Below are 25245 nucleotides of genomic sequence, written 5' to 3' on the forward strand. Positions count from 1 at the left end.
TATTGTATTAAATCATAATTTTCCAATATATTTTTTGAATTTATATTGTTTAATTCCCAGTTGAGCTGATGAGATATAATGCACAAGAGTCAAAATGATGCACACATTAGTATATAATACAATAACTATGTTTCTAAGACAGATAAACAATGTTTTGAAACGCATGTGACTAGAGGAAGTTACGTGCAAGACTGCGGATCTTCCGGGCGGCAGGAGGCGGTAGAGTTTTTCTTGACGCGGTTGAATCCGTCCTGCGGACCGCAGAGGAACAGCAAGGATGCAGCGCGACAAAACCGGAAGCTCCGCCGGCGGGGAGAAGTACAAATATTTTATTAATTTTATGTCTCTTATCAGTAATTTGAAGTATTAAATCAACACTTTTGTTGATCTTGAACATGTCAAGCACCCAGTTGTACTGGTTAAATATATTTAGTCTTTTAAACGAGGCTGTAAAGCTGATATTTCTGTGTGTGGGTCTGGATTTGGGTCTTTGTCCGGGCCGAATGAACAACATGAGATCACCCACACAACCAAAACAGCCTCTTAAAAGACTACATATGGCGTTTATTAAAACATATATTATTAAAACAATATTAAAACATAATTCTGCCAAAATGCGTCTGTAAGAGTATCATAATTATAATTATCTCGATGTAAGAACACCAGAAGTCAATGAGAGCTCCTCCTCTTGTGTTTGTGTCAGGCCGGACAGAGAGACGGCCATCATGTCTAAATACTATGATGGGGTCGAGTTTCCCTTCTGTGATGAGTTCTCTAAATATGAGAAGCTGGCGAAGATCGGACAGGGAACTTTCGGGTGAGTATTTGATGCTTGTGTAAGTAAATGCACTATTATGTACCTTAATGTTTATTACTGTCAGGAAAACAGTGGCTGATATAATGACCGTGGGTCACTGTCATTAAACCTCATGCTATATGTGATTTCTGTCTGGATATTTGGTGAGGTTTAGTGATTCTCTGATGTGTTTTCTCTCTGAAGGGAGGTATTTAAGGCCAAACACAGACAGACGGGGAAGAAGGTGGCTTTGAAAAAAGTACTTATGGAGAATGAGAAAGAAGGGGTGAGAAGATGCAGCTCCATCCTACATAAACCAAGAGCATCTCCTGTCATCCTGTATTTTGTTCTATGAGGGTATTTATCTATATTTTGCTTTCCTTCTCAGTTTCCCATCACAGCTCTGAGGGAGATCAAGATCTTACAGCTGCTGAAACATGAGAATGTGGTGAACCTCATTGAGATCTGCAGAACAAAAGGTGAAGATCTGTTTTTATGTAAATGTGGCATTATACACCTTATTATCCTACGCATGGCGCTTTATGGGTGTCACTTCCGTTAAGATGTAAACAATCAGTGAAAGGCTCGCTCTGTTAACACAATAAAACGTTGAGATGACATTATTTTACTCACCCTTCCACTATCAAACATTAAAAGTACATTTAAAAGTGTAAAAGCATCAACAAGGTACTTTCAACAGACCATGAATAAATAATCCCAAAAGCAAAATTATTTTGCAAAGCAATAACGGACAGGTTAGATATCACTGTAGTGATATATATCTGTATTATGTAACATATGTTGCCTTAATCAAAATGTTCATTAACTTCAGCATTGCGTGATACTATTTCAAAGTGATTTCCATCATTTTTACAGATAATAAATTGTATTTACCTGTGAAAACAAACCTGGAAAGAGACGTGATGATCTGTGGAGAACAGCTTGCATTCCAGTGAATTAATAATGGATATATCGTAAATTAAACCATGAGAACAAACCACAAATGTGCATTATATGTTGTTCTTTTCATACTAATACAGTAGAATGCAAAGAGACGAAAGAAATAAATCATGAGAAAAACAATGCAGTGACTGAAAGAGCTCTTGCTATAGATATTCTTATAACGTCACGTTAAAATACCAAGCGTTGCGTTATTCTCATGATGTCTGAAAATAAAACATGAAGGAACATTGACAGTTAATTCAGTCAAACTGACGTATAAGCTTTATTTGTAGGGCAACCTTATGATTTGAAATGATTCAACAATGCCAGTAACAGTTTATTCTGCTTGTCTCTTTCGCTCTAGCCACTCAGTTTAACCGTTATAAAGGCAGCATCTATCTGGTGTTTGATTTCTGTGAGCATGACCTCGCTGGACTGCTGAGCAACGCTAATGTTAAATTCACCCTGGCTGAGATCAAGAAGGTCATGCAGATGCTGCTGAACGGGCTTTACTACATACACAGAAACAAGGTGAGACATGGCAGTATTCCCACATTACCTGATGTAAATGTTGTCACCGTGACGTTTACAGGCTCAGACTGAAGTGTTGTGTGTGTTTGTGTCAGATCCTCCACAGAGACATGAAGGCTGCTAATGTTCTGATCACCAGAGATGGCGTTCTGAAGCTGGCTGATTTTGGTTTGGCCAGAGCGTTTAGTTTGGCTAAGAACAGTCAGGGGAACCGCTACACAAACCGGGTCGTCACACTGTGGTACCGACCGCCTGAACTACTGCTTGGTGAGTGAAGAGAAACCCTGTTGAAATTCATTTTGATTCATTTTTGTATTACATTTTTTTTTCTCAATGGTAAATGGAAACCAGATCCTGTTGACAAATATGAAGAGAAATTTTAATTAACAGGCATTACCTGCTTACGGAGAATTAAGTATAAGAACAATGTAGAAAGAATTGATTCGTAAATGCTTTGAACATGTGCATTAAAAAATGCCATTTTCTCAATATCACATGGCTGAAGCACTCTCTCTCCCTCTCTCTCTGTCTTTCTGTCACATACTCATGTGCATGTATCTGAAGAAGAGGGAGGGAGAAAATGAGAGAGGCGTATGTACCAAATAAAGATAATTAAAAAGACAGTTGACGGGTGAACTTTTTCTCTGTTGACAGGAAATGATATAATTCTTAAAAAGGCAGGTTCTGTTTTTGAGCAGAATTGAAACTGCTTATTGTTTTCCTTTTTTGTGGGATTAGGTTAATGGTTCCTCACTTTGTGTATTTGTTGGTTTTTTTTAGGTGAGAGAGACTACGGGCCTCCTATAGATCTGTGGGGTGGAGGGTGTATCATGGCAGAGATGTGGACCAGAAGCCCCATCATGCAGGGCAACACAGAACAACACCAGCTCACCCTCATTAGCCAACTGTGTGGCTCTATTACTCCTGAGGTAAAACACACACACACACACATTATTACAGATCCATTTACATTTTTTGTGGGTGATCAGATCACAAATAGTCAACCGAGAATGATTACTATTAAAGGTGGGTTAAGTAGATTTTCAAAAACGCTGTTGGACATTGTTGATATTTGAAACCAACCCAAACAAACCCACCCCTCTCTTCATTGCTCCGCCTCAAACTCACTCTCCAATCCTATTGCTAACCACTCTGGTCAGTGTCGGATCTCGAACCTTGGCCCGATCGCTGCTGGCAGGCGAGGCGAGTGCACTGACAATTACGCCAAACACCTCATTCTCTAGCGGCCGTCAGTGCACAGTGGTTTACCTGCAAAACTCACTATCTGGCCACTGTTATAGGGCGTTCACACCAGACGTGACTTGCACGAATAAATCGTGCTATTTGCGCGTAGTTGGACGCTTGAGCATTTAGAGTTTACTCACTCGTCAAATACCCGAATCGCTCAATTCGCGCCGCCTCATTCGCACGAAACGCGCCACAGGATTAGTGATCGACCGATGTATCTGTTTACCGATATTTTTCCCGATATTTAAGCATTTTTCCATAATCGGGTATCGGTTTTGTAATATCGGATTCGCCGATTTACGGCGCCATCTTGTGGGCTTTTTGAGATTTCCGCCATTGCAGCCCGGGCGTCTGAGGAGATCAGTCAACAACAACTCAGTGCACAGGTAAAGTATATGTTCTACTTGGTTTGCTTTAATTAATCAACTTTATTTAACATAACAGACATGCACAAATGAGATCTGAGACATAAATTCCTGATATAGTTAATTTATGCAGCATGTTTCTAAACAATTGAGACGAACTCATTGAGTCACATAGTGTAATTCGTCATGTCCTGCCCCAATAAAGACGTAACTTTTCATGAATTAAATAAAACAGACATGAATGAGTGCATGTTGAAAATAAAAGCGCTGAATTTAATTCTCTATCTGTTGTATTTGCTCGCCATTAGTCTAGAAGAAAAAGTTCGTTCATATTGCTTAGCAACTGACGGATGATCAGGAGGCTTAAGCACGGCCACTGAATGAAACTTTTGACAAGATTATCTTGTTTAAACACCCTAGATTATATTATCATTTACTACATAACAATTATTTCGCTAATACACATATAAATATAGCCTACCGCTTTGTGGAAATTAATTATTTATTATCTCCATGCGCGATCGCGGTTGATTAAGTTATAGTCAAACAGCACTTTGTCAGTTGGCATTTCATGATTTAACGTTAGATTAAATTTAGATCATAAAATGCCAACTGACAAGTGCTGTTTAACTTTATATAGTCTCGGAAAAAAAAGTTCATTCATATTGCTCAGCACCTGAATGGGTTGATGATCAGGAAGCCTCAAGCACGGCCACTGCATGAAATTTTTGACAAGATTATCTCGTTTAAACACCCTAGATTATATAATCATTTGATTTACTACATAACCATTATTTAGTTAATAAATATAAAGTTTTTTTTTGTATGCAAGGAGGGAGTGATTATTATAAATAAAATGGTTTGTTCAGCTCATTTGTGTTGTAATAAATGTCAAAAACAGAAGTATAACAGTAAATAAATATCGGTTCTGCATATCGGTTATCAGGTACATAAACATGCAAATAATCGGTATCGGTATCAGTTATAAAAAATCAATATCGGTCGATCACTACACAGGATGTCTGTCACGTCTTTGCATTGAATTAACATGTAAATCACTCGCGCTTAACGCTTCAGTCGCGTCTGGTGTGAATGCACCATTACACACACAATGCGAGTGGATGTCAGTGTTTATCACAGCTGACGCGCAACAAAATGTTTCACGAAAAATAAAACGCAGATGATGAATGAACGACAAGGATGCACAAAAAATGAACATACACTACACAAGTAAATACAAAGTGTTTATTGATAGTCAAAAACAGCACAGCAGCTCAAGACAATCTCAACCCAGTGTTACTCACATGATAAGCGGGATCAAAGCAGCCTCCACATCTGTTTTCAGGCCTACACGCTTGGCTCTCTCCAGCGCTGGAAAGAATTTCTAATATAAATGCACGTCTTAAAGCACTTGCCCAGTCATAAACCTTCATCCCAGTGATTGTTCTTTTGAGCTTTTTTGTATTGTGTCCAACTGTTTTGTATTTTAGTCGTGAGTGTCAAAATTGTAAGAATAAGTCACTTGAGATTAAGTGTGATTCTTAAAGGTCCATGAGTGTTAAGACTTGGTCTCAACTTCTTAAAGTGCCCTTATTATGCTCTTTTAAAGGTTCTTAATTTTGTTTTGGAGTCTCCTACAACAGGTTTACACGCATCAAAGGTCAAAATACACTTTCATTTTCTCATAGTATACATTGCACAGCACCACGTTTCTCAGTGACTCTTAAATGACTCGTCCGATGCTTCAGTCTCACTAAATCCCTCCTTTCCGTGAGCCTGCTCTGCTCTGATTGGCCAGACGGCCCAGTCTGTTGTGATTGGTCTACCACTTACAGTGCAAGTCTGAAACAAACGCCCATTACCATAACTGATTTAGCTCCGTATGCTTCCTAAAGCTCAGCGATTTACGCACTGTAAATACAGTAACAATGGATATCAATCTGAGAGCGAGTCCGATGATATATCAGAAGAACTAGTTTTTCTACCTAAACCTCCATCGCAAGAACGATTTGAGCAGGACTTTTCTCAGTTATACACTGCTCAGTTTGACGTTCATCATGAGATTTGCTACTGTAATTCCTCAACATCAGCATTAACAAGTGTACGTCCATCAACAAACCAATGTGTACATTTCTAATTTATTGCAGTGCACATGTGAGAACTAGTTTTTTTAATTCTTTCTCAAGTTCTAATTTTATTTCTTAATAGTTTTCAAGTCTCTCTGTTTATTTTTAATATAAAATAAGTACAAAAAGCATAAATATAAAACTTAAATCCATGTTCATTTATGTATTTATTTGCATGTTTTTATCATTTGCTGTCTCAGGTTTGGCCCGGTGTGGATAAGAAGTATGAGCTCTATCAGAAGATGGAGCTTCCTAAAGGTCAGAAGCGGAAGGTGAAGGACAGGCTCAAGGCTTATGTGAAAGACCCGTACGCTCTGGATCTCATCGACAAGCTGCTGGTTCTGGATCCGGCTCAGAGGATCGACAGCGACGACGCTCTCAACCACGACTTCTTCTGGTCCGACCCCATGCCCTCTGACCTCAAAAACATGCTCTCCACGCACAACACCTCCATGTTTGAGTACCTGGCACCGCCACGCAGGAGAGGTCACATGCCCCAGCAGCCAGCCAATCAGAACAGAAACCCTGCCACCACCAGCCAATCAGAGTTCGACAGGGTCTTTTGATTTAATTAGTTTTATTTGGACAGTCTGTGATTGGTCAAGAAGGACAGAGACTTGAACTGAACCTTTAGTGGTCTCAATTATAAAATAAGACTTTTCCTCATATCTCTTGAGTTATTGCTTCCTCAGAGTTTTGTGTTGGAAATCTATGAAATATGCAGATACATTTCCTGTTGTTTAGTGTTTGCTCTCACAGAAGCTTCATTAATATTACAAAAAATACTGAATGAGCACGAGATGAGCTCAATTGATATGACTTGATGCTTTATTACCAGAGCTGATCCAGGAACGGAGATACGAGTGTCTTATTGTGCTGCCAGGGCATTGTGGGAGAGAAAAAAGTGTAACTTAGTGTTTTCATGATCAGGTTTCTGTTTTCATGCACAGATTCAGTCTAGTGTTGGATGTGAATCTCCTGATAAGATGATTTTTGTATTGAAAAGCTTTACTGCTTTTTGTGTAGGAGATTGTTTAACATTTATTTAAACCCCTGGTTAACTTCTGTTCAGATTTTATTGTTAATTTACGTTCTTGTTATTTTTAAAGAATGTTTTTATTTGTAAGATCATGCGTTTGGTTTCATGGTGTTTAAGTTACTTGTAAGTATAATACACCAATAAAACCTTCACATTTCCCACCATTCATTTCTCACTTGGGTCATGAAGATGGTAATGATTGAAGTACTAACAAGTCTGGTGTTCTTTTTGGTATTTTTTGTTAACTGGGCTGATATCTGGTCTTGAAAGGAAAATGGTTATAAAGGAACTCAATTGGGGCCAGTTGCAAAATTCTGTGTGCCCCACTGGTTAAAAAAATTATAAACAAAAAGATTTATAAACTCGCAGAAAATGTGACAACTGTTTCTCCCGCACCCTTTTAAATGGCAGATAAACTATTACATTGGTTCCACGGTGTGACAAAGTATTTTACATGTAGTCTAATTAATCTTTGCTCATAAAAATTGCAAGTACAATAATGCAAAAAAACTTTTTGAGTAAAATATAACAAACGTGACTGACAAAGACCGATGGGTGTCTGATCCGAAATCTGCAACATAACTCCATAAACATTAAATCAATCAAAATCCTCGAGGTGTGCGCTTTGGAGCTAAAGTCCTCTCAGTCTCACTTTTTCTGCCTGTGGATATTTTATGTAACTACAATAGATAGGTTTATATCTGCGTAATCCAGGTAATACCCGTTGTCCAGCCCATAGTTTTATAGTAGGCCTATAGTTTTTGTCAGTGTTTATTTAAAAACACCCAATTATGCAGAATATAAGATGGAAAATATTTAATTGATGAGTTGTCAACACAATATATAACAATACAATAAATACAGTATGATTTTACCTCAAAATCCAACATTGTGACAAAATGATAACTGCAAAACATGTTTCTCTGCTGGAGTCCAGCTGTTTCTGTGAATTGCAGTGATCCATTTGCTTCTTTTTTTTTCTGTAGCTTTCGGCAGTTTTTAAATATATACTATATTTCTGTCAAAGCTATTTGTACAGTCAATCACAACGCTCTTTCCCGTTTTGTGTTTTGTGTGTTTTCCACGGCATTCACGCTGAAAACCAATGCTGCCGCTCGGTCTTTTGCTACTCAGTGGGCGTGACCGCAGTCCTAACAGTCGACGGTGACGTCGATCTGAAAACCACGCCCACTATACGTTTTGGTTTGTGTTTGTGACCGACTGAGCGCGGGGCGAAAAAAAAACAGAGAAACTGATAAGATGGGAAAGCATGGAGCTCATAGTAAACTGTAAGTATTTTATAACATTAAATCTTACTGCAATGAGTCTAAATATGGATTCACTTCGTATCTCTGTTAAGCAATGTGGTGAATTAAACACGGTTAACCAAGACCGATATAAAGTTGGTTTGACGTTGGATATTAGATATTCGATAGATATTCGGTCACGAAAATTTTCAATAGATTCTTTGTGAATAATTATAAATGTAAAAAAAGTGCCTTATTTGAAAGGTATTATAACATAGAACTAAGCACACATCGCAGTTTGTGAGTTTTAATCCTCTTTAATGTGTAGCAACATATTTTATCTCTAGCAGTGATGCGCTAGCGCTTAGGCCAGATAGGGACCGTCTACAAAGTACATGTGGAAGAAAAAACGATCTTTTGTTTTTTTTTCACTTAAAAGCAATTTAGTGAACACACACAACGCTCACTCACAGAATAAACAATTTCAAAGACCTTATGTAGCTCCGCCCCTTTTCAGCGCTGCGCTCGCTCGTTATATTAAATATTCTTGTAAAGTAAATATTCTTTGACAGTGATGCCATTGAAATGTAGATCTACCGCAAAATGTAATTTCAAAGACAATTTTATAAAGATGGCGGTGCGCTTGTATACTGTACACAAAATATGTAATTGGTTATGTTATTAGTGCTACCAATACAATCTTTTCATAATTCCCACTAAGCAAAGTTATGTCCAGAAGACGTCTCTTCACAAAAGTCGTACATTGAAAAGATATCCACTGAGGAGCCAGAATAAAAGTTTTTATGACGTCTTCTGAACGTCCAATATAGACGTTCGTTGAAACTCTGTACAAGGTTAAAAAATGAGCATAGACAGTAAAACACATGTTCACACCTTTAGACAACTTGGCATCTGTAATTCACACATCTTTGGATTATCAAGTCAAGTCACCTTTATTTATATATCCCTTTTTACAATGCAGATTGTGTCAAAGCAGCTTTACATTGATAACTGGTATATAATTTTGGCTATACAACAGCTCTTAAAGAATGGTGTTAAAGCAGGCAGATCAAAGCACTGTTGAATATCAAATGTCAAGTGTCCCCAACTAAGCAAGCCAAAGGCGACAGCGGCAAGGAACCCAAACTCCAACAGGTGACATCAGGTGTTAAAATGGAGAAAAAAAACCTTGGGAGAAACCAGGCTTAGTCGGGGGGCCAGTTCTCCTCTGGCGAACAGTCCTTTGTTACGACTCGGGTTGCTATCATAAGTCGGATAGGATCGCAACATTCAAAGTATTTATTTCAGTTCCATCCAGTTGAGGATCGTATTCATCATGCCGGTATGGACGGTTTGTTGAGGAACTGTGCTACTGGCTATCGTGTTGATGAGGCCTTCACAATGGATGATCTAGTTGACTCGATCTCTGCTGATACTTCAGGGCTGCGTTGTGGTCGTGTCAATGTGCAGGTCCTCAATCTCACCTGGATATGGCCCGGATCCGGCTGACTACGATAAGCCTCGGGATAAACAGAAAGACTAATATTAGCGTAGATGCCATTCTTCTTCTGATGTAACGGGTACATCTGGTGAAGTGTTCCCGGTTCGGGCTGACCTAATTTATGCAGCCTAATAATCCTTTAACGGATTTGAAAATATAAATTCGAGAGAAACCAGATCTGAACAAAGACTTTCTAGCTCAGCTGGGATTCGAACCAGGAACCTTCTTGTTGTGAGGAGACAGTGTTTTCCACTGAGCCGCTTGTGCTTCCCTTATGCATAGACATACATACAAACATACATATATCATACTATTTTTCATGTTTATATGTAAAATAAAATAAAATTAAAAACATTTACAGGAACAAAACTCTGTGTAGATATAAACAGGGGTGTAACATACGCTCAGGTCAGTACGTACGTTACTCGATACGGAGTTCACGATTACGATACGTATCACGATATTTTGAACAAAATGAAACTGAAATTCAAACAAGATTTATTAAAAAAACATGAACAAATTTCAATAATTTTCCTTGTTGTACATACAAGATCACATTTCAATAAAATAAATAAATATAAAAATTTAATAAAAACCTTCTGTATTCAAATTAACAGTTGAATAGGGCTGTCTGTCACTGAAAAAAATGTTAAATTTAACATGAACTTAGACGTTTACATATCGCGTCTAAAAACGCGTGGAAGGCGCGGCCGCACCGCTTCTCCTTCTTCCCAAAGCGCTGCGCTCCCGTGGCGTCGGTCGTTGCTATGCAACCATGAACTGAGCTTTCCAAGAGGAACAGGATTTTCTGCAAGGATAAATGATTTCTAGCCCTTGCATTAGTTCTACTACGAGATATATTGAAAGATATAAAAACCACCATGGCTATAGTTTACCCAAAATTCTTGTCATGCGGTGCGCTTGCGGCAAAATTCTGCGCGTCGCGATAATTTACTCACCCTCAAGTTGTTCAAAATCTGTATAATTTTCTTTGTTCTGCTGAACACAAAAGAAGATATTTTGAAGAATGTGTTAAACTGAACAGTTTTGGGGCACCATTGACTTCCATAGTAGTTTTTTTCCTACTATGGAAGTCAATGGTGCCCCAAAGTGGCCTGGTAACAAACTTTCTTCAAAATATCTTCCTTGGTGTTCAACAGAACAAAGAAAATTATACAGATTTTGAACAACTTGAGGGTGAGTAAATGATGATAGAATTTTCATTTTTGGGTGAACTATCCCTTTAAGTGATCAAATAATAGATGATTGAACATTTGCTAAAATCAAGCAGAGGAGGATTAAACAAACAGCATTACCATCTTTACTTATTACTAACCAGACTGACTTTATTTCTGTCACACATCTACAGAGGTTATTATTGAGAATTAACAGAAGTTTAGATGTTGATGTTTGTTTCATTTGAAGTCACCATCAAGGTGGAGAGTGTTGCTAGTTGGGATCTTGGTCCTCATTCTTCTTCTGTTAGCTTTTATTTGGCTGTTATAACTGTGTTTGTAAAACACATTTGTTGTGGCAAAAAAAAAAAAAGCCTAGATGAAGCAGGATAAGTTGTTATCAACTCCTTGTTATAGAAAAATGGTAAAATGAGCATCTAATGGTATGTTTTTAATTAAACTGATCTGAAGGTGGGTAAAAAGCATGCACAAGATTTGATTGAGTATATCATGAAGTCACACACATAGACATCATTATTTTGGATATGATTCACAATAATGGTGACAATCAAAACTAAAAAACTCATCCTTGTTTTGATTGTCACCATTGTTGTGAATCACATGCAAAATCTTGATGTCTGTGTGTGACGACATGATTACTCCCGCTCAAATGTCTTGTGCACATGCTTTTTATCTAGCTTCAGGATAACTGATAATTTAATGCTATTGGTGCAATAATGCAGTTTCACAAGGTTGTTGGACGTAAATGCCAAATATAAACAGAAAATTAAAAACCGAAAAGTAGATTTTTGCTCTGTGATGATTTTGTTATCAACAAGAAGTTGATTTGGCTTTATCTGGACTTTCTTCGCCAAAACAAATGTGTATTGTCACAACACATTGTGACAAATGTGTCCCACATCTACAGCAGCCAATGAAAAGTTAACAGATGAAGTACAAGGACCAAGATCCCAACTAAAGCAAACACTCTCCACCACGATGGTGACTTCAAATGAAACAAACACCAACAAATAAATCTGTTAATTCTCAATAATTTCTGTATACGTGTGACAGTAATAAAGTCAGTCTGGTTACTAATAAGTGAAGCTGGTAATGCTGTTTGTGGAGTTTAATCAGATTTTGAGAGGTTCAGCGTCTTTTACTTGCAGTTGATTTTATCAAATGCTGAATCATCAGTTAATTATCTCATAAACTTCAACATTGTTTCAGTGTTTCTTTTAACATTGTGTAGATTGGACTTATATAAACACAGATCAGTGTTCACTGAGGATTTTACTGTGTATGTTGTACATTTGAGCATCTATCCAAACAGAGTTTTGTACCTGTAAATGTTTTTTATTTTATTTTATATACAAACATGAAAAAAGTCTGAAATATATATAGTTTAAATATATATAGTATAATTTTTAAGTAATTATTCTATAAGTATGTGAATTTTATGAATGTGTCTAAGGGCAGAACAAGTGTCTCAGTGGAAAACACTGTCTCCTCACAACAAGAAGGTTCCTGCGGTTCGAGTCCCAACTGATCCAAAGATGTGTGAATTACAGATGCTAAGTTGTCTAAAGGTGTGAACATGTGTTTTACTGTCTATGGATGGATCCATGGCTCTTTTTTTTTAAACCTTGTACAGAGATCCAACGAACGTCTATATTGGACATTCAGAAGTTAAAAATTTTCATTCTGGCTCCTCAGTGGACATCTTTTCATTGTACAACTTTTGTGACAAAGACATTGAAAAGAAATCTTTTGGACATAACTTTGCTTAAGCTCAAGTTAATTCAGTTCAGTTCAATATCAAGATTGATGTAGCATGTAGTTTATCAATTATGAAAGAAAATTTGAAAAAGCTATTATGCAACTTTACTGATATCACTAAGCTAAATATAAGAATTTAGCTCCAGCCAAGCAAGCCCAATGTTACAGTGGCATTGAAAAATGTTTTTCTGATGGTTTTACTGTCAAAAGTGATGCTGAAGGCATGCTATTGAAACGCAGTAATTGTGAAAAATCTCGCAAAGCCTCCTAAAGACTGAGCGTTATTACTGCCCCCTAGAGGAGCATGATGAAGTTGTTCTGACTGAGTTTGACATTCAAAATTTAAATAAATTAATGTAAATTCATACAGTGTTCAATCTCAACTTCACAGGGTGTGTCCTGTTACCTGGACCTAAAAGAACATTTCCATGCAGGTTTTTCTCTCATTTGCTATTGAATTAAATTCAAATCTGATAATAAATTCATTTAAAATACATACAGTTTTCTATCTCAACTTCAAATGTTGTGTGTTGTTGCTGGCTCCTAGAAGAACATTTTTATGTTGCTTTTAGTCACAGAACTGTAGCACAAGGCGAGCTATTGATATTCAAAGAAAGACATGAGCTCAGTGAAAATAAATAAAGTGTTCTAACTCGCATTCAAATGCTGTGTGTCTGTACTGGTTTCTAGAAGAACATTTTAAGGTTGGTTTCATCCAGGAAACAATAGCATAACATGTGTTATTGAAAGCAACAATTGAGAAAAATCTCGCAAAGCCTCCTAAAGACTGAGCGTTATTACTGCCCCCTAGAGGAACATGATGAAGTTGTTCTAACTGAGTTTGATATTCAAAATTTAAATAAATTCATTTAAATTCATACAGTGTTCAATCTCTGCTTCACAGGGTGTGTCCTGTTACCTGGACCTAAAAGAACATTTCCATGCAGGTTTTTATCTCATTTGTAAATCAGGGTAAATGCTATTGAATTAAATTCAAATCTGATAATAAATTCACTTAAAATACATACAGTTTTCTATCTCAATTTCAAATGTTGTGTGTTGTTGCTGGCTCCTAGAAGAACATTTTAAGGTTGGTTTCATTCATAGAACTGTAGCACAAGGCGAGCTATTGATATTCAAAGAAAGACATAAGCTCAACTCAACTCAACTTGTATTCTAACTCAACTTTAAATGCTGTGTGTCGTTATTGGTTCCTAGAAGAACATTTTAAGGTTGGTTTCATCCAGGAAACAATAGCATAACATGTGTTATTGAAAGCAACAATTGAGAAAAATCTCGCAAAGCCTCCTAAAGACTGAGCGTTATTACTGCCCCCTAGAGGAACATGATGAAGTTGTTCTAACTGAGTTTGATATTCAAACGTTTAATACATTTATTTCAAAATCATACAGTGTTCAATCTCTGCTTCACATGTTGTGTCTTGTTACTTGGACCTAAAATAACATTTTCATTCATATATTTATGTCATTTGTAATTCAGGATAAATGGTATTGAATTAAATTCAAGCCTGTTGAGAAATTAATTTAAAATACAGTTTTCCATCTAAATTCCAAAGGGTGTGTGTTGTTGCTGGCTCAAAAAAAAAAAAAATAAGAAGAAAAAGAAAAGATTTTAGTCACAGAATTATAGCAGAAAACTTTTTTGTTTATTTGTTTTTTTAAAAAAAACAATGTTATTATCCAATTAAATAATCGCATATTTCCCCACATGCAATGTTCACACACAAACACACATAACTCACACAGCAAAAAAATGTGTTTACATCTTATGTGGTTACATCTAAAATTAATTTATTGTACTGAAGTAAAAGTGTTATTTAACATTTAGAAAGCATTAAGTTACACCAACAAAATTAAACCTACGCTTGGGATGAGGTAAACAGCTCTTTCACCAGTTGCAGTATGGGTGACCACCTGGTTATTGCTGTCACAGGGCATAGATGTGAGTTGTAAGAGATATATTTTTACTACTGTTATACCATGTAAATATTGATTTAAATTATTTGTAAAGCATGTTTGCTTTGTTGGATTAAAACGTGTTTTAAATCGCTAATAAGCTTTGTTAATTTTAGTTAAAATGAATTAAACAGGCTTGAATTTAATTCAATAGTATTTAACCTGAATTACAAATGACATAAATATATGAATAGAAATGTTGTTATGGGTCTAAGTAACAAGACACAACCTGTGAAGCAGAGATTGAACACTGTATGATCTTGAAATAAATTTATTAATCGTTTGAATATCAAACTCAGTCAGAACAACTGCATCATGTTCCTCTAGGGGGCAGTAATAACGCTCAGTCTTTAGGAGGCTTTGTGAGATTTTTCGCAATTATTGTGTTTCAATAGCATGCCTTCAGCATCACTTTTGACAGTAAAACCAACATCAAATTATTCTTCTAGGAACCAGAGACTAGACACGCCCTTTGAAGTTGAAACAGAGCATTGTATTTATTTTTAATTCATTTATGTATTATCTTTATTTTCAATAACATGTTTTCTGCTGCAGTTCTGTGGATAAAACCAAAACCAAAATGTTCTTTTAGGTCCAGGTAACAGGACACACCCTGTGAAGTTGAGATTGAACACTGTATGAATTTAAATGAATTTATTTACATTTTGAATGTCAAACTCAGTTAGAACAATTGCCTCATGTTCCTCTAGGGGGCAGTAATAACGCTCAGTCTTTAGGAGGCTTTGCGGGATTTTTCTCAATTGTTGCTTTCAATAACACATGTTATGCTATTGTTTCCTGGATGAAACCAACCTTAAAATGTTCTTCTAGGATCCAGCAACAACACACAACATCTATATTTGAAAAATTAGTCTATATGTATTTTATACAAATGTATTATCACATCTGAATCTCAATAGCATTGCTTTTGCATCACTTATGATAGTAAAACCAACTGAAAGCAGTTCTTTTAGGACATAGTAATAGATCACACTATTTGAATTTGGGATTGAATATTATGGTTTTTCCTCAAAATGTAAAACTTCTTTTTCTTAATAACATTACTATTACCACTACTTTTATTCTTTCCAATATGTAACATTTACAGTCTTTTACCAGGTGAGACTGAGTGTGTGTATGTTTCAAAGTTTTGTGTACACAGTTTGATCGCCTTTTTCCCAAGAGTAAAGTATATGGATGGAAAAATTGAGCGTATTTCCTCTTCGTTTTGTACTTTGTAGACGGTCCCTATCTGCTATTTTACATTACAAAATGAATAGGTTTCTGATACAGCAATGCAGATTAAACACATAAACTACATTGTGTGTCCTCTTCTACTTTTTCAAACAATTCGAACACAACTTGTTTTTTGTTCTTATACTGAATCGTTATTGATCTATTGAAGTATTTTCGAAGTTGAATCTCTGACGAATGTCAAACGTCCAATGTCAAACCAACTTTATATCGGTTTAACCAAGTGTGTAAAAATAGGCTAAGTTATAGTTTGGTCTAACCATTTAAAACTACGACATATTTTAACAGTCGAACAATAATTAATGTGAACTTGAACTATGTGAATTGTACTTCAACAATTTAGTGATATCGCATAAATTTAATTATACATATTCTGTGAATTTCACCAAAATATGATTTTTTCTCATCGATTCAGTCAAAACTGCTGGTCAAACTGATGCTACAAAGCGTCTAAATTTTGGGGTAAAGGGAAAAATGATTGATATTTAGATATGTTGGGCGTTTAAAATAGTTTCATGTGCTAAAGAGTAGATCTATGCTTTTGGTTGTGAACCATTTGACTAGGGAGTTTGTGTTTTGTGCGTTTTGTGCGTTTTGTGCAAGGGTATGTGACGTGACTGTAAGCGCGGGGCGGGGCGAAAAACAAACAAACATTAAAGGCGACGCGTGTCATGACGGTCTGAAGACAACAGCGCCAGACTAGCCTGAGGCCGGTTGATTAAAAAAATAAGAAGGCTGCTAAAACCATTCAGTTATGCTCTATCTTTAATGTATTTATTTGAAACTCCCCCTGGCTCTGCTCTTGTCTATTATTTGTTGTTTCTGTATTAATGACTCTGTTTGTGTGTTCTTACTGTTTGTATCGTAAAGATTTAATAAAGATTTATAAAAAAATAAAAAAATAAAAAACTAGCCTGAGACCGGAAGTGTGCGGAGGAAATTTATCTTCGTAGGCATTGCTCCATTTGGAGCTTTTTAAAGTTTAAAACCATGTTAATGTCAAATGTTTTATTAAAACGATCTAACTGAAATTATTAGATTCTCACATTTTGTTAATAACTTAATCATATACACACAAACACACAAATACGATATTATATTTTACGAGATATTTTAAAAGTTTTTCAACTTGTTTTATGTCTTAAATGATTAACTAAATATAAACTGAACACAACTTAAACACTAAAAATGATAAACATTTATTAATTTGTCATAAAATGTATATTTTATTCAAGCATTTCAGAATGAACCATTGTTTTTCATAATATATAATACACAGTTGTACACTAAATTCAGATCTATCCAACCCAAAAACAAAACACAAAAGTTATTTATTTAATTTTAATAAAATGTACTTTTCCCCCTAAGCAGCAAAAGCATTATATAGCTACTAGCTGTGCTTTGCTCTAAAAAAAAAACAAAATAAGAGTGTAAATTGAACAAATTATTGCACAGCAGGTACATGACAAATTAAATCTTTAAAAAAAATTAAAATCTCCATAAACATGCGATTAATTACAAGACTCTTTTTGTCCAGACACTCATTAAGAAAAATGTCCATATCATCCTTAATTTGTAAGCAAAACACTAAGGCTCTTTGGCCAGTTGTGTGTCATCATCCATTTCAGCCTGTGAAAGTTGAAGAAGGGCTTGTTCCTGGTCTTCCTCTTTCAATATCAGAAAGCACGGCTCTTCCACTAAAAATTACTACTTACTGCATTGCAAAAACAACATTTTAAATTCAGAATACAAAAGAAACATTCATACCTCCATGAACAACAGCCTTTTTGAAGAGAATTTGAAGGTGTGTGCATTCAACCTGTGCTGTCTGGTCAGTTTAAGAACACTGGGCAGTGGAAACTGTTGCAGCACTAATATGCCTCTAAAAATCCACAAAAACATTGGTCATTATTGTAAAATGTAACCAATGAAATAAAATACAGCACCAACAACAAAGTAAAATCACAAACCATGAATATATAAACACCCAGGTGAAAAAAATACTAGGCCTATAGTAAATACTATAGTGTAAGTAAATACTATAGTATATTTAGCGTTGCAGTTCATATTATGTTCGTGTCTAATTAGATTTTTTTTCTCTCTCATATAGGCTATATTGTGTAAATAAAATAATCTACGGTTAATAGGCCTAATGCAGGGGTCGACAACCCAAAATGTTCAAAGAGCCATATTGGACCAAAAAAACAAAAAACAAATCTGTCTGGAGCCGCAAAAAATTAAAAGCCTTATATAAGCCTTATATGAAGGCAACACAGGCTATAAGTGTATATTAGCTATAGGCTATTAGCCTACTATCAAAATGACTAAGTAGGCTACAAATACATAATAAGGTATTCCCGAAGTATATATTTAAAAACTGCTGAAAGCTACAGAAAAAAGAAGCAAATGGATCGGTGCAATTCACAGAAACAACTGGAATCCAGGCAGAGAAACATGGATTTGCATTTTTCATTTTGTGTCAAATTGTTGGATTTTGAGGTAAAATCATTCCATATGTATTGTATTGTTATATATTATGTTGACAAATCATCAATTAAATATTTTCCATGTTATATTCTGCATAATTGTGTGTTTTAAAATAAACACTGACAAAAACTATACTATAAAACTATATGTTTTAGGGCTGGACAATATGACGATATATATAACATTGATGTAAGTGATTACGCGGATTTAAACCTACCTATATTGTAGTTATATAAAATATTCACAGGCAGATTTGCTTTATGTAGGCCTATTTCCCCGGCGTCAAATCAGGCACATATAAATGTCAGGAAACACGACTCCTGGCTGCATGTCAATATCCATGGATTAGGTTTATTTGACAAGTTGTAAGAAACACTTTCGAGTCCAACCTTTAGTGTAATTCGTTTGTTTTACTCGCGTTTTCTCAGTTTCCCCTATTAAATCCAGTCACGCAGCAGGTTCTTTTGCCACTCAGTCCAGCCGAGGGAGCGCGCTTTCGGCGGGAAAGTGACGTCGATGCATACCCTCGCGCCGCGCTGAAGGCTGAAACGTGTGTCGGAGGCTAAATGACGGAAATCTTCGTTGACAGAAATGTTGAAATTTAATATTTATTATACACATTTTTACAGCATTGGAAAACGTTAAGAATGTTTGTGCCATGTTTGTCCTCCTACAGAAACCATATGAAAACAAAAAATATTTTTCCATTTTCATACATTTTTGAAAAAGCTCCAGGGAGCCACTAGGGGAGTGCTAAAGGGTTGCCGACCTCCGGCCTAATGCATATATTTTTTACAATTAGTGCAATTCATCAAGCATTTTTGTTTCAAATACATTTGTTATTGATTTTCTTCCATAATTAAACTTTAATAATAACCTGTGTTCTACAACACTTAAAGATATTTTAATTGACTTCATGAATATTGATAGGCTACTATTAAGATTCCCACACAGCAGGGGACTCCTAGGCGGATCCGCATTCAAGTCGCCTAACCCGCGTGACTGTCACATCCGTTTTGGCGCCGCCCAGAGGATCAGGTCCGCATATCCGGGCGGTGCCATAAATTCTACTGTCAATCAGCGGATCCTGCGGACCCATGTCGGATCCGCGGACGCGCACGCGCCTTTACTGTTAAACACATCTAAAATGGCATTAAAGGGTTAGTTCACCCAAAAATGAAAATTACCCCATGATTTACTCACCCTCAAGCCATCCTAGGTGTATATGACTATCTTCTTTCAGATTAATATAATCAGAGTTATATTAAATAATGTCCTGGCTAATCCATGCTTTTTAACAGAAGTGGGTAATCCAGGGGTCAGAGAGTAAAAGTCCTGCCATATTTTTATTCCACCCACTGAAGCATTAATGAGATAAATAAGTGATTAATTGAGTGATGATTGACCATTATTGAAGACACCTGATGATAACAAGCAGAATCACCAAAGGAGAAAATCACAATTTTTTTAGACACCATCACAGAGGTCATGGTTTGCTTTAGTTGGGCTCTTGATCCTTCACTTTTTAATATTTTCACATAATCATTATTTGATCTGAATCTCTGAACTCATTTAGAGCCCAAGTTAGATTTACATTATTGATTATAGCAGCACTGTGATTCTACAGCACAAGATCAGCTTTATCAATAAAATATGAAGGATTTCTTAAAAGTTGTTCTGATAAAAAAAAAAAAAACCTTCTTTTAGGCACACACAGACATCAAGAATCAGCGTATGAATCTCAACAACGGTGACAAGCAACATATTCTGATAAACAAATCAACTCTGAACATTAGAAAACAAGCTACTAAAAAGTCACATAAAAACAGCAAAATTTAAATAGTGAGAATAAAGAAAATTACTAAGACAATTCAGCTCATAATTTATTCATGCAGCAATGCATGATGGGAGCCATGGATGAATTTTGATTGGTGGCACCCAGAATGCATTGCAACATGCTTTATTATTCTCACCACTGTTGAGATTCACAGGCTGATTCTTGATATCTGTGTGTCTAAATGAGAGCATTTTTTTTTTTTCCTAAGAACAACTTTTGATGAAACTTTTGAATTAGTTTGCAGCATAATCACAGTGCTGCTGTAATCAATAATGTCAATCTAACTCAGAGATTGGGCTCTAAATGAGTTCAGTGATTCAGATCAAATAATGATTATGTGAAAACATAACCAACATCACCTGATCATCTTTTAACTTTGCTTGTCTGGTTGGTTTTAATGCAGTTAAAACTGCCCAAATAAATTCTAACATTAGAAAGTGAAGGATCAAGAGCTCAACTAAAGCAAACCATGACCTCTGTGATGGTGTCTTAAAAATTGTGATTTTCTCCTTTGGTGATTCTGCTTGTTATCATCAGGTGTCTTCAATAATGCTCAATCATCACTCAATTAATCACTTATTTATCTCATTAATGCTTCAGTGGGTGGAAAAAAAATATGGCAGGACTTTTACTCTCTGAGCCCTGGACTTTCCACCTCTGCCGCGATACCTCCGCGGTGGATCCGCCATGGAGTCCTTTTGCTGTGTGGGTTATGATAGATGCAAGTTGATGCTACCACGATCATAAATTAAAAGGTAAAAGGGTCTATTTGACTAGCCATGCCTTTCTTTTGTGATGCCTGAAGTTGATCAAGTTGTGGTCATATCTTCATTGGTTGTGTTTGGCTGCTAGTCCTGCTAGCTGCCGTGATTCGATCCAGCCTTTACAGCCGAACTGATCCATATTTTAGAAGAATATTTGACTGTTTTAAGAATATCTAGATGCTAGCAGAACACACAATGAAACATGACTCTGTCTGCACACAACATTACACAGAATTTCAGCCTTAATCGTGCATTTTATGTATATTACTTTTATTTTATGTATATTTTTTGCATTTTATGTATATTACACCAGAAAAGTAAATTGTCTGTATAAATTGTACAGGAAAATTGTCACTAGAAAGAAGCCACTGCAGAAGAGGAAAGAACAAGGAGAGGAGATGGAGAATGAACAGGAAGATGAAATACAAGCCAATGAAATAAGAGTGACAGTGAAACGCAAAAGATGTAACAGCATGGGGAATTTAAAACCAGATTGTAAGTATTTTACTACATTAACTCTCACTGCCCTGATGAATTCATGATCTCTCTGTTAAATAATATGGATGGAAACATACAGGGGCAGTTTCCTGGACAGAGATAGTCCTAGAATAAAATGGCCTTTTTAAACCAGATTAACAGAAATCTGCTCTCTGTCATGGTTTTAAATTGTCCTAGACTTAGTCTAGTCCAGAGTTAACCATTATATATGTATAAGCTGATTTCCTGGAGGAAGACTAGAGCTACTCCAGGACTAAATTGAGATTTAAATAGTTACATGACTTTCACTTCCCATCATGCTTTGCACCAAGCTGAATTGAGAGAGTAAATGTTAAAAAGGAAAGTGTTATTTTATGCATTTTTAGCAAGATGAGAATATGTAGAGACATCTTACTGTTTAATGTTCTATTATGAATTATATTTAAATATTTGTATTTAAAAGTTTCTGTTATGTTAGTGCTTTTTGGAGATTACCGTTGTGGTGAAGTGTTGAGCTTGAGCTTGGGTTGAGAACCTGCTAACAAGATATGTAATTTTTTTAATAATAATAATAAAGCAATTACTAGTGCTTTGGATCAAACAGTATAATTTCTAGACTGCCAACACTAAACATCACATGTGTAAAAAATAGTTATGTTTAGTTTGTTGCTGTGTAAATCACAGGACAAAACAAGAAGCATTAATAATCGTTGGATTATTATATAAGGATTATACAAGAATTTTTATATAGAATTCATTACAAACAGATTTCCAGGCATTACTTTTTTTCACAGCTGATGTAGCTTGCTTTAAAAGAACACCATTTTTTAAGCCACGATTAACTATTCTAGATTAAGGCCTATCTTGGCTTAATTTAAACCCTGTCCGGGAAACCGCCCCACAATGTGTACTATATGTAAATATATTCAGGGATTTATTTCCTTTTTTTATTTCCAGTACCACTTGATCCAATCAAAACGTCTCATTCTGACGTACAAAAGGCCGTTCAAGATGAGGTGAGTTTGTTACTGACAGATATAATGATTTAAATGGATCATCCTGTAGATCAATATATTTTTGCATTGACTAAAAGTGTGAATATGATTAATTAGACTCTGCTCTCTCTTTTAGAGTACCAAGGACATTATTGCTGAGCGCTGATGTCAACCATTCCTGTTCCTCTGGCTTCAAATCCTTTTTTCTTTCTAGTTTGTAAAAACTTTAAGTCCAAATGGTTTTCTTAACAGTTGTATTAACCTGTGATGTTGTCACCTATGGCAAGCAGCAATCTCTAAAGTCACTTATACCCTGTTTGCTATCTACATCTCAGGTGATTATAAATTACTGTACCTGTTGATGACTTTATGATGACTTATGATTGGATCAGCTGAGGTTAACCAAAACAGGGCCTTTTTATGTTCTGCAAACAGCAAATTTTGTTCACAATTTTAGTTTTTTTATAGTAGGGCTGCCCCCTAATAAAAGTAGTAAAGTCATCGCATCACTTCAGCGGCCGTTAGAATCACCGGTTTCTATAGAAACAGTTAGGTCTGCGCATGCGCATTAGCTTGATCCAGCCTGAAAAATACATTTTTTTGTCATGATTCGAGCGTTTAGAAACTAAATTTATGAGCCGGTTGTTGTTAGATTTCATTGGTGATTTCATATATGAAATTTAATCGTAAGGTTGGCGAACAGTTTTGGAGAATTTGATGTTTCCCCATTCAAAGAGATAGGAGCTGCATGATGCCCAGGATGCCCGAGAGGCGTTTCAAAGATGGCCGCCGAGTGAAATTACTTGTCTTAAAGGGACTTTGTATAGACCTTATGTAGCCCCGCCCCTTTTTAGCGCTGCGCTCGTTGTCTTTTGACTTCCGGTTTGTATTTCCACAGCGATCTTACGTATTTATGAATGAACTGCTCATTTTAAAATCTTCCCGGTCTACTGACATTTGTTAAGATATCTGCTTTAAACATAAAAATGCTCATGATAACTTTCATTAACTCTACATCAGGTAAATCCACTTCACCAGCTAATGATTCTTCAACAGCGATGCCACAGAAATATATGGGCTACCGCAAAAACGGAAGTTCAAAGACAATTTTCTAAAGATGGCGGCGCACTTGTTTCTCTGGTAAATAAGGTCTATAGGCCCATCCACTACTGCGGAGATGACGAGTCAGCATTGTTGACTCTCTGCAGCCGAAAACACAGAAAACATTATCAATAACTTATTAAAATGTTCAGACAGTCTTCTTCTGTTTTTTTATGACACATGTTTGCCGTTGCACTGTAGCAAGCTTAATGCGTGCGCTTCAGCACTGATTAGGCTATGTATAATATAGGCAAAAGGCTCATTAATATGATTTATGGCTTATTTATATAAATATGCAATTAGTCAACTAATGTCTTAAATGAACGACCACTAGTCGGCCAGAAATATCTTGAGTCGAGGACAGCCCTATTTTGCAAGTAGTGCTCGCTGCAGAGCATAATGACCTCCAGCTCCACCTCTGGAGCTCAAGGGTGGAGCTTAACCTGTTTAATGGGTGGAGAGATAGGGTTATAGGTAGGGTTGGGGTGTCTATGTTATATTTGATTAAAAAAAATGTGAAGAACACAAAAAGATATTTATCTCCAGTTTCAGTATTGTGATGAATCATGCCAAATTCTGTTATGAAACCTGTAGTTTCCAACCACTATTTTCCATCCCAGATTGCTTGTTTCGAAAAATTCATGTTCATATCACCCCAATGAAGACCTGCTTCATGTGCAATAAAACATATTTTGTTATACTGGACTTGTTGGAACATTCCATGTGTGTTTTTAATATCTCCATATAGGTTAAAGTCTCCCTTCATTGACAAATGCAGAAATGAGTTTATATGAATTCATACTGCATATCATTTAGCATTACTATAGTATTATTATTGCAATTATTTACTTTTAGACTAAAAACAATTTTTACTGTGGATAAATGAGTTTAAATTAAGTCATAAGTTTAGTCATTTCTAGGGGCATGTACTTTCTCTGAGGAAAAATCCAACAAATGTATTCATTTCAGATCATGTATCTGCTCAAACCTTCAGCAGGCATAGCAAAACCAAGTCTGTGTCTGAGACATACAATACAAAAACAAGGTCTTCTGAAAATAACAGCTAAAGTGAAAAAGAAAGTTCGAAATCTAAAATGCATCATCTTGAGTTCTATGTAAGACACTACCAAACAATTACATAGAAAAAGTCATAATGTAGGCCTATATTATAAAATACAAAACTGTAAAACATAAAAAAAGTTTTGTGATGTTAATGTTATGTTATTTGTAATTTATTGGTTTGACCTTAAGCCCTGAATTCAGAAATTGATTTGACATTGGAGCCCTGTAACTTGAGCCTTCAGGACTCAAGTAGGTTATGAGCTCAAGTTAAAGAAATTAGCTAAAAATGTTAGAGGATAAAAATGAAGGCACAGTTAGGGTTTAGTAATGTGTTTACAAAGGTTGTGGATGAAGTAGTTCAATCTCACTTAATTGAATATGTGCTTAAATAATTTATTGATCTTTGACAGTATTCCATGTTCTCTGTAGAAATGCGAAACATTGAAGACTGTCCACTAGATGGCGCAACAAGCTTGTTTCTATTCTGAAGGCCTCAACTGCAGCTGTCAGTGTTCACGTGCTCCTGCCAAAATTACATCTCAT

At 36.0% G+C, this 25245-nt stretch overlaps 1 protein-coding gene across 1 annotated transcript; it reads left to right on the forward strand.

The window, feature by feature from the left end:
• Positions 1–164: 164 nt before the first annotated feature.
• On the forward strand, positions 165–7261 carry cdk9 (cyclin-dependent kinase 9 (CDC2-related kinase)). The gene is made up of 8 exons (XM_048165703.1): positions 165–318; positions 704–817; positions 1001–1082; positions 1185–1275; positions 2103–2269; positions 2365–2536; positions 3050–3198; positions 6209–7261. The coding sequence occupies exons 1-8, from the start codon at positions 278–280 to the stop codon at positions 6572–6574; spliced, it is 1182 nt and encodes a 393-aa protein (XP_048021660.1). The 5' UTR covers positions 165–277; the 3' UTR covers positions 6575–7261.
• Positions 7262–25245: the final 17984 nt, after the last annotated feature.

The sequence above is a fragment of the Megalobrama amblycephala genome, linkage group LG18 (genome assembly GCF_018812025.1).
Source record: "Megalobrama amblycephala isolate DHTTF-2021 linkage group LG18, ASM1881202v1, whole genome shotgun sequence".
Taxonomy (NCBI): Eukaryota; Metazoa; Chordata; class Actinopteri; order Cypriniformes; family Xenocyprididae; genus Megalobrama; species Megalobrama amblycephala.